Here is a 10,655-nt window from a genome sequence, read left to right as displayed (position 1 = left end):
AAAACATATGAAATGCACTAGAAAAGCAAATAGGAAGGTTTTGACGGATAAAATGGCCATGGAATGTTATAATATTATGCAAAATAGGCTCAATTAAGGGACTAAATGTGCGCAATTATGAGTCACATCAAATATCCCCAAACCGAACCTTTACTCGTCCCGAGTAAAGAGGTGATCCGAAAATAGCAAGCTTAAGTGATGAGGTAGTATTGGATGTTAAAGGGCTTGAAGATGCAACGATGGTCGAGGAACGAGGACCTGCTCGTATTACATATTTGGGCATGGATTACAGTAGAGCTCGAGGAGTTCTAATGCATCTCGGAGTAGCTTAATGTCCTTGGTATACCGTTATTTAGTTTATTTAGTTTATGGAAATTAGCTTAATTATGAATATCGCAAGGTAATTAGACCATATTTAGGAAGGTTGGTTTTAGGAAAATAAGAGTACTATTTCCTTATTGTTTTAGGCGTGTGATAGTTAGCATTAGGTTGGACTCTAATACTATAAATAAGGACCTTATGTATGAGTTTTAATTCATTCAAGTTATAATAAAAACCTAAGCTTTTGCCTTGCAATTGTTATCTCGGATCGACGCGTTTTCGTTCCAAAACGGTTTCTGTCTGACGCGTTTTCAGGCTTAAACTAGATCGATTAGCACGCGCTTTGCTACATCGGTCACCATTGTTCAAAGCATAGGTCTGTTTTGAGCAAATATCCCCTTTTCGTTCGTTCTTGTTCACGTTATTAATATTGCTTCCGCTACTTTCGTATCATTAGTGGTAATCAGAGCATAGGTTACTGATTCTATTTCGATGGCTGAGCTCGATGATGACACCATACTGGCTGAAGTACGAGATTACCTACGTAATAGGCCAACGGGACCCAGGAGTGGACCGAGACAGAAACCCGTGGATGAGTTCAAAATCACGGAGTTGCCGGAATTCGTTGGTGGGACCGATCCTGAAGATTACTTGGAATGGGAACGAAAGATAGATAGGTTGTTCGATTTCAAGGATCTTGATGACAATAAACGTTGTAAGTATGCAATTCTCAAACTTGCTCGAGGGGCTTCATTGTGGTATGAGAATTTGAAGGCTCAAAGAGCACGGGCTGGAAAGGAGAAACTTGCTTCTTGGGATACGTTAAAACGAAAGCTAAGGAAGAGGTATGTACCGGCAACGCATAGACTTACCCTATACAAGAAAATTGCTGATTTGTTGCAGGGTAAGATGAGTGTTAATGAATATATTGACGAATTTGAGAAGCTTTCTTTAATGGGAGAGATAGAAGAAAATCAGGAGCAAAAGATGGCACGATTTTTTCGTGGTTTAAATCGAAATATTGCTAGTTCCGTTGAGATGTACCCGTATGCTGATTTCGATACTTTATGTGGCTTGTGTTTGAAACTTGAGGCGCAGGGAAGAAGGTATGGGGGGAGTGAAGTAAATAGGTCGAGCAATTGGAGTAAGTCTGACCCTTCTAAATCTATGGCGTCAGGTTCAAATTCTAACACGGTGGTGACAACCGTGAATACCCCTGCAACTACCACGGCTCCTAAGGCTACTCCACCTCCGAGAGAAACAAGCCTTTCTAAGGTTCGTTGCTTTAAATGCCAAGGATTTGGCCACCTTCAAAATTCTTGTCCGAATAAACGAAACATAACCTTGAGAGAAGCCATGGCTGCTAGGGACGAGTTATTTGAGCAGGAAGATGAGACATTGGCAGGCGTGTTTAATCTTAGTATACAGGACGAGGAAGAAGGGGACGTGGAGTCCTATGATGCTCCTATTTATGACACGTTGGTACTTCGTTCCTTGCAAGCTAAGTCCGAGCCCATTGTGACGGAACAGCGAGATCAAATATTCCACACTAAGTGCCAGGTGAAAGACAAGTGGTGTAGTTTGATTATAGACGGTGGTAGCTGTACGAACGTCGCATCAACAGAGATGGTTACTAAACTTGGGTTAGAAACAACGGCTCATCCTAAGCCTTATTCCTTGCATTGGCTCGATGACGGTAATAAAGTGAAAGTAACTAGGCAGGTACGAGTTGGGTTGGCAATGGGTTCGTACAGTGACGATGTTCTTTGCGATGTTATTCCAATGGACGCATGCCATATCCTTTTGGGGCGTCCGTGGCAGTTTGATCGAGATGTTGTGCACCATGGTCGGAGTAATGAGTATGAATTGCGAGATAAAGGCAAGCGTGTGATTCTAAGGCCCATGTCTCCTCGCGATGTTCGAGCTATGAGTTCTAGGCGTGGTAAACAACCTAGTTTATCTGTTTTTGCGAATGGGAAGGAGATTGAGCAAGCTATTGAGGATGGGGAACAAGTTTATGCGCTGATTGCAGAGGAGAAAACAGGGGTTAACAATTCTAGCCCGACAAATGAGTCCGTGAAAGAGTTGTTGGGCGAGTTCAGTGACGTGTTTCCCGAGGACTTACCACCTGGTTTACCTCCATTGCGAGGAATAGAACACCAAATCGACTTAATCCCAGGAGCTGTACTTCCAAATAAGGCGGCTTATAGGAGTAATCCCGAAGAGACTAAAGAACTTCAGAGACAAATTGAAGAATTAATGAATAGAGGTTATGTTCGGGAAAGTTTGAGCCCTTGCGCGGTTCCAGCGTTGCTAGTACCAAAGAAAGACGGGTCGTGGCGCATGTGTATCGATAGTCGAGCTGTTAACAATATAACTATCAAATATCGATTTCCAATTCCGAGGCTTGATGACATGTTAGACGAGTTACATGGGGCCATAATCTTTTCGAAAATTGATCTTAGGAGCGGATATCATCAGATTCGAATGAGAGAAGGCGACGAGTGGAAGACGGCTTTCAAGACTAAGCACGGGTTGTACGAATGGACGGTGATGCCATTTGGTCTTACAAACGCCCCAAGTACATTTATGAGATTAATGAATGAGGTACTTAAGCCTTATTTGGGCAAATTTGTTGTTGTATATTTGGATGACATACTTATTTACAAAAGAAGAGCTTGGAAGAACATCTCGTCCATCTTAGGCGGGTGTTCGAGACACTTAGGGAACGAAAGCTCTACGGGAAGATGGAGAAGTGCTCGTTTAAATTCGAAAGCGTGGTGTTTTTGGGCTATGTAGTTTCGAAAGATGGGGTGTCCGTTGATCAGGTCAAAATTGAAGCAATTAAGTCATGGCCAAGTCCTAAGTCGATGATGAGGTTCGATCATTCCATGGACTGGCATCTTTTTATCGTCGTTTCATTCGGGATTTCAGTACTATTACAAGTCCAATTACCGAGTGTTTGAAGAAGGGAACTTTCTTATGGAGCGAAGCAGCCCAACAGGCGTTTGATGAGGTAAAAAGAAAGCTTTGTGAGGCTCCTGTGTTAGCTTTGCCTAATTTTTCGCAACCGTTCGAAGTTGAATGCGATGCTAGCGGAGTTGGTATAGGTGCCGTGCTTGTTCAAGGTAAACGTCCTATTGCGTTTTTTTCTGAAAAATTGAATGGTGCAAGGCTTAACTATTCCACTTACGACAAGGAATTTTATGCTATAGTAAGGGCACTTGATCATTGGAGTCACTACTTACGGCCGAGTCACTTTATATTACATTCGGACCATGAGTCGTTGAAATATATAAATGGGCGTGAAATTAAATATAAGGCATGCGAAATGGGTCGAGTTCTTACAATCCTTCCATTTTTCTTCGAAATACAAGGATGGCAAAAGTAACATAGTAGCTGACGCTTTATCACGACGTTATGCATTGATGTCTACTTTAGACATTCGTTTACTTGGATTTGCTACATTGAAGGAATATTATCAGGAGGATGAGGATTTCAAGGACATATATGCTAATTTGCAAAAATGGCGCGTTCAAGGAGTATGTGTTACAAGATGGATTTTTGTTTCGGGGCAATTGTTTGTGTGTACCACGGCATTCAGTCCGGGAATTGCTCACTCGAGAGGCACATGGTGGCGGGTTGGCAGGTCACTTCGGCATTCAAAAGACCTTGGAGGTGTTGAGGGAACATTTCTTTTGGCCTAAAATGCAAGGTGATGTGCAGAATATTGTAAGTAAGTGTGTCACTTGTCATCTTGCTAAGTCCACATTCAAACCAGGCGAGTATACACCATTACCAATACCGAATAGACCATGGGAAGACGTCTCTATGGATTTCATCGTAGCTTTGCCTCGCACTCAACGAGGTAAGGATGCTATTATGGTAGTTGTGGATCGTTTCTCGAAGATGGCACATTTTGTGGCTTGTCACAAGACAGACGATGCTAGTAACGTTGCTGACTTATATTATCGGGAGATCGTGCGTTTACATGGGGTACCTAAGACGATTGTGTCTGATCGTGATTCTAAGTTCCTTAGTTACTTCTGGAATACTTTGTGGAGGAAGGTCGGAACTAAACTACTATTTAGTACCTCACATCATCCTCAAACTGACGGACAGACGGAAGTGACTAATCGAATCCTAGGTACTATATTAAGGGGATTGGTAAGTAAGACTCAAAAGGATTGGGATTTAAAACTTGCGCACGCTGAATTTGCTTACAATCGCTCTCCTACTTTCGCTACAACGCACTCCCCATTTGAAGTTGTATACGGTTTGAACCCATATCTGCCGTTGGACTTGATTCCATTGCCAAAAGACGAGCTAGTACATAAAGATGCCGAGGCTAAGCTTCGGTCGATGATTAAGTTACATGAGCAAGTTCGGGAACGAATTAAGGCTGTTAATGAATCTTACAAGAGGAAATCAAACAAACATAGAAGACCTAAAATATTTGAACCAGGCGACTTAGTTTGGTTGCATTTAAGGAAGGAACGATTTCCAAGCAAGCGTAAGAATAAGTTAATGCCTAGAGCAGAAGGACCTTACAAAATTGTGGCTCGAATAAATGACAATGCCTACAAAGTCGAGTTACCAGGAGATTATGGTGTTCATGCTACCTTTAATGTAGGGGATTTGTCTCCTTATCTTGATGATGATGGTATTGCTGAATTGAGGACAATTCCTTTCAAAGGGGGAGGGGATGATCCGAAAATAGCAAGCTTAAGTGATGAGGTAGTATTGGATGTTAAAGGGCTTGAAGATGCAACGATGGTCGAGGAACGAGGACCTGCTCGTATTACATATTTGGGCATGGATTACAGTAGAGCTCGAGGAGTTCTAATGCATCTCGGAGTAGCTTAATGTCCTTGGTATACCGTTATTTAGTTTATTTAGTTTATGGAAATTAGCTTAATTATGAATATCGCAAGGTAATTAGACCATATTTAGGAAGGTTGGTTTTAGGAAAATAAGAGTACTATTTCCTTATTGTTTTAGGCGTGTGATAGTTAGCATTAGGTTGGACTCTAATACTATAAATAAGGACCTTATGTATGAGTTTTAATTCATTCAAGTTATAATAAAAACCTAAGCTTTTGCCTTGCAATTGTTATCTCGGATCGACGCGTTTTCGTTCCAAAACGGTTTCTGTCTGACGCGTTTTCAGGCTTAAACTAGATCGATTAGCACGCGCTTTGCTACATCGGTCACCATTGTTCAAAGCATAGGTCTGTTTTGAGCAAATATCCCCTTTTCGTTCGTTCTTGTTCACGTTATTAATATTGCTTCCGCTACTTTCGTATCAAGAGGTGACTAAAACTAGACCTTTATTTAAACTATCCTAATAATATAACCGATATGAGACAATTAGCGGGTATCACTCCGCCCCTTCAACTCACAACAAGACAACCATGAGGTAGGATGCCTTTTTGCAAGGCAAGGTGGGTCTTGCCAAAATGGCGACACATCCAATCATTAAAGCATAAAAAAACAAATAATGGATGCATCTACAAAAGAATAGCCACTTTCGTCATCTAAGTGGCGGAAATTATTTAAAGGGGAAGCAATTCAAGGGTACACACTCTTTCATAGATGCAATTTCTTCAAACTACTAAGCCTAGAAGGATACCAATAAATCACCTCCAAGTTGTGTCAATTTAGGGTACCTTTGTCCTCAATCGTTAAATGCTTTTGTCAAGAATAGACTCCCTATGGTGTTAGAAACACTGGAGGATCGCGGAATTCCCCTTCTTGCCTAGACAAGAAGAAGGGTCGTCCCCTCTCTACCATGCACAAAAATGGATACGATGGATAAAGGGATCAATAGGATTTGAGTTTCATTTGGGAGTTTGCTTTTGTTGTTGTTTTCCCCCCAATTTCTTGTGGCATATAACATTTGAGAACACTTTCTTTTGCCATTTCTTTTGATTTTTGGCATTTCAATACTTGACAATTTTTCAACTTTTTGCGTTTTCTTTTGAACATTTTCAAAGTCACCCCATATGTAGTGAGGGTGCTTATTTTTTAAGCATAGGAGTCTATTTTTGCTCCTCTTTTCTTTTGATGCAATTTTGCAAATTTCTTGACATTTCATTTCAATTCTCAAATTTGAACAATTTTTGTGCCCATTCCCTTTGATGACAAAATGTATGGTAGAATATGGATGAATGATGGTTGCATGGTTTCAAGAGTCACCTTGGAATAAACGGTAGCCAAGGAGTTATCATACCACAAGGTACTCTTGACTAGGCCTTAATCCATGGGTCAAAGGATACTAGCATGACACATCCTAGGGTGTTTTACAAGTATTCTAACAAGCAAAGTCTTAAAAAGAAAAAGTATCTACAAGGGCCTTATATACACTTGTCAAGTTTCCCAAATAGATGCTTTCACAAAATTTTTCTAACATGCAACTATATGCCATGATGCAACTAACATATATACAACCTAATGCATATGATTCTACCAACTAGTATGCCAAATAATCTAAATGTAAGTCCTAAATTCACATTGTTTATACCGCATCAATCAAAATAAAGCCACATAGTCATTAACATAAAGAGGAAAAAGGAGATTTGAAAGATCATACCATGCGGTCTTCAATATCCTCATGTCTCGGATGTGGCATAGTCGATAAATGTGAAAAGGATGAACAAACACAATATATACAAACAATATGTACAAGACTACACTACAAAGGAAATGAACATGTTTTTGGATTTTTCAATTTTTCAAAATTTTTATGGGTTTTGTTTTTATGAAATTAAAAGACATGTTTTTGTGATTTTTCGAAATTTTTCAATTTTTATGCATTTTTGGAATATAAATTCTCATCCCCCACTTTATTTTGGACATTGTCCTCAATGTACATGTAGGAGTGGGAATAAAAAGGAAATACATGTTTTTGAATTTTTTGATTTTTTTTTTGAAATAAAGTACAAATGCAATTATAGATATGAATGAATGCATGCTCTAACTAAATGCAATTCTATATGACATATATAACAAATGAATGCAATCTAAACTATACTATATAATGCATGATTTCTAGTAAACTATGGTCACCTATGATCAAACCTCCCCAAACTGAGTTAAACACTATTTCTAGTGTAGAAAAGAATAGGATTGGTCATTAGTGACTATGCATGAATTCTAGTCTATATGCAACTATCTACATGAATCATGTGAGATATATTACAATGCAACTATACTATATAAACTAACTAATGTAAATGCAATATGATATATAATACAAATGCAAGCTTAATGTATATGTAAATAACTAAATGCAAGTGGAAATGTAATGCAAAGTGAAAGGAAAGGATATCTTACAAATGGTGGTTTGAGGGAGGACTCCACTAAACTCATTCCTTGTTGCCATGGTTATTGATATTGTCCATGTTGCTCAATGCTCTCAATAACCGGTCAAAGGCTTGAGCACAATCCTCAAATAAACAAAGATAGAACCATGGCCACTTCAAAATGCAATAGAGCCAATCCTCCATAAGGGGCTTTTCATTGAAATTTCTCCCCTTTACCTTGGCCTTTTCATTATAGCCTTTTTGGCTCTCCAATTTAGCAAGCTTAAAATTCTTGTCATCGGGAGGCTTTCATTCTCTCCCATCTCCCTCAAATATGGTGATAGCATTTGGATTTATCAATCCTTCAAGAGTAGAAGGAGAATTCTCATAACAATGATGATGAGGTAGCTTTGGAATTGAGATTGTGGGTGCCAAGTCTCCACAAGTAAGCTCATTTGCAATTTTGTTCTTGAGTTTTTCCACCAAGTACCCTTTATATGATGATTTGACTTTTTGGAGAAGATCCACCATATCATCTCCAACAATCATAGGTTCCATGGTGGGTGCGAAAAGGTCTTCATGGTCAATAGGAAAGAGACATTCATCTTCCTCGTGTAAGCATACCTCAAACTTCTCAAGAATGGGGTCCTCAAGTGAGGCAATATCACAACTCCCTTCATCTTCTTCATTCCATAAGTCCTTGAAAGACACATATTCCGCATAAGCTTCTTCTATAAGCTTGTCATCATCACTATCTTCATATGAATCATAAATGGGGGCTTCACTCTTCTTCAATAATTCTTCCTCCACCATTTCAATATTCACATCAAAAGATACACCTTCATACTCACAAAGGTTAAGAGTATTTGGCTTACTCAACCTCAAATCTTCCTCATCAAACACAACACTTTCATACTCACAAGAGCTCAAGGAGATTGACTCTTCCCACTTGTCATCAAAGGTAACTACTTCAAACTCGCATTCATAATCTAAGGAATGGTGAGGGGTAGTTATTTGGGCTTCCTTCATTTGGGCAATTTGAATCTCCAACTCCTCACTTTGGGTAACAATGTCTTGAAGAACATTGTCCCTTTTTTGGCTCTCTTCTAGCATTTGTTTGAAGAAGTTTTATTGATCTCCCATCATTTGGAGAATCACATTTTGAATGGGCTCGTCTTCTAGTTGTGGGTAGGTGTGAAAGTGGTTGTATTGTGGCAATTGAAATTCATTATGAAGTGGGTATTGGGTGGGTGATTGTTGTGGATATTGGGTGTGGGGATTTTGGTGGGAAAAATTGGGGTAGTAGTTAGGATTTTCATTGTATGAGGTGTAAGGTAGGTTTGTGTTGACTTGCTCCTCAAACTCCCCATACCCATAGTCATACTCAAAAGATCCAATCAAACACATTTATAATTCTCAACAAACAACTAGTTAGTGGTAAGTCGAGATCGATCCATGGGACGGTGATTACTCAAATTATTCAATCTAATTATGGTTGTGCTAGGGGTTGTCATAATTATAATGGGTTGATGATTCTAATCTAATAAAAGCAATAAACAAGCAACAAAAGGAAAGATGTAAACAAATGACTAAAAATGCTAGGATATCATGGGTTCATAAGGAAATCATGGGAGTTGATCATACAAACACGTTCTCAATTATAAGCAAGCAATTATTGTTGTAAAGGAACCGAGTTGGTTTATGTCTTACGGTTCTTAGGAAGAGTTGGGTCCCGGAGCCGAATCGATTAGATTGTACAACACTTACAAGTCGACTTACTTTCCCCCTAATCACTTCTATGCATGGTCTAACAAGACTCGAGTTGGTTTATATCTTACAAGTCAAGTTGAATAAATAAGAGATGGTTGTAAATGCAAGGATTCATAGGCTTAGCATTTCATCAAACATAACATGTGCATAGGTTGACATCACAACAAGCAAGCAAATTAATTATGTGAACATATTAGATTAAGCATGAATCAATCCTCATATTGGTTTCCCTAATTACCCATTAATCCTAGCTAAGAGACTACTCACTCATTATCAAGTTTGACATGCTAGCAAGGTTGTCAATCATATTAACAAGGCAAAACATGATGAACAAGTAAGAAAGATTAACAATAATTAAAACAAGGATTAAGAGAATTATACCTATGGAAATTCCAAAATAATAATGCAAAGAATAATAGAAGTACTTGATGATTGATGGAAGGTTGTCAATCTCCCAATAAACCCAAATGATCTTCTAATTACCCAATAATAAACTTGAATTACTCAGTAATAAACTTGAACAATAATTAAGGAAAGATTAATGTGTAATTTGTGGAAAGATTAAAGAGTAATCTATTCTAATCTACTCCTAATAAAAGCTTAACCTAATCTAAAGAAGGATTGATTTAATCTAATGAAAACTTAATGGTTTGATTATTACAAATGGGGTATATATAGTGGTGCCTCATTAGGTTAAGCAAGGATATTTTAGTAAATAGCATTGCTAAGTTTGAGTAGGGAAATGCTCCTCTCGAAAAAAGATGCGAGTCTCCTTTTTGCTAGTCTTTCAAGAAATATGCGCGGATCATGGTTCACGTAGCAAGGAAAAACTTTCTGTCCAGCAATACGCTCGTCCCGAGCTGAAAACGAGCATCCTGAGCTTCAACCCGAGCGGGTTGAATTTGTCCCGAGCGGGTTGAGCTGTATCATGCCTTACTTGAGCTCGGATTGTAAAACGGACGTCATTTCCTCATCCGGACTCCTATTGGAGTGATTCAAAAGCCTAGATCACTTGATTTTTCGATGCCGTTTCATCTAGCATACTTTCAGAGCCAAAGGAGCAACTCTCGGTTTGGTTCCGAGCAATTTCTTCTTATAATGCCTTCCTTCTCTTCATCCTTACTTTTAAGCCTAAGATGCCTCTATATACTCTTTATTTCTACTTCCTTGGTCATCATTCTTGCCTCCTCTTCATACTAGTCCATCTAATATCATCAATAAGCTTCCAAATATGCACGGGAGACGGGAATTTCCGCCTAA

General features: G+C 39.0%; 1 protein-coding gene across 1 annotated transcript; it reads left to right on the top strand.

Annotated features, from left to right (window-relative positions):
* Positions 1 to 565: 565 nt before the first annotated feature.
* On the top strand, positions 566 to 3,120 carry LOC141639466 (uncharacterized). The gene has a single exon (XM_074448585.1). The coding sequence runs from the start codon at positions 814 to 816 to the stop codon at positions 3,118 to 3,120; it is 2,307 nt and encodes a 768-aa protein (XP_074304686.1). The 5' UTR covers positions 566 to 813.
* Positions 3,121 to 10,655: the final 7,535 nt, after the last annotated feature.

The sequence above is a fragment of the Silene latifolia genome, unplaced genomic scaffold (genome assembly GCF_048544455.1).
Source record: "Silene latifolia isolate original U9 population unplaced genomic scaffold, ASM4854445v1 scaffold_402, whole genome shotgun sequence".
NCBI lineage: Eukaryota > Viridiplantae > Streptophyta > Magnoliopsida > Caryophyllales > Caryophyllaceae > Silene > Silene latifolia.
This window is presented reverse-complemented; position numbering and strand designations above follow the sequence as displayed.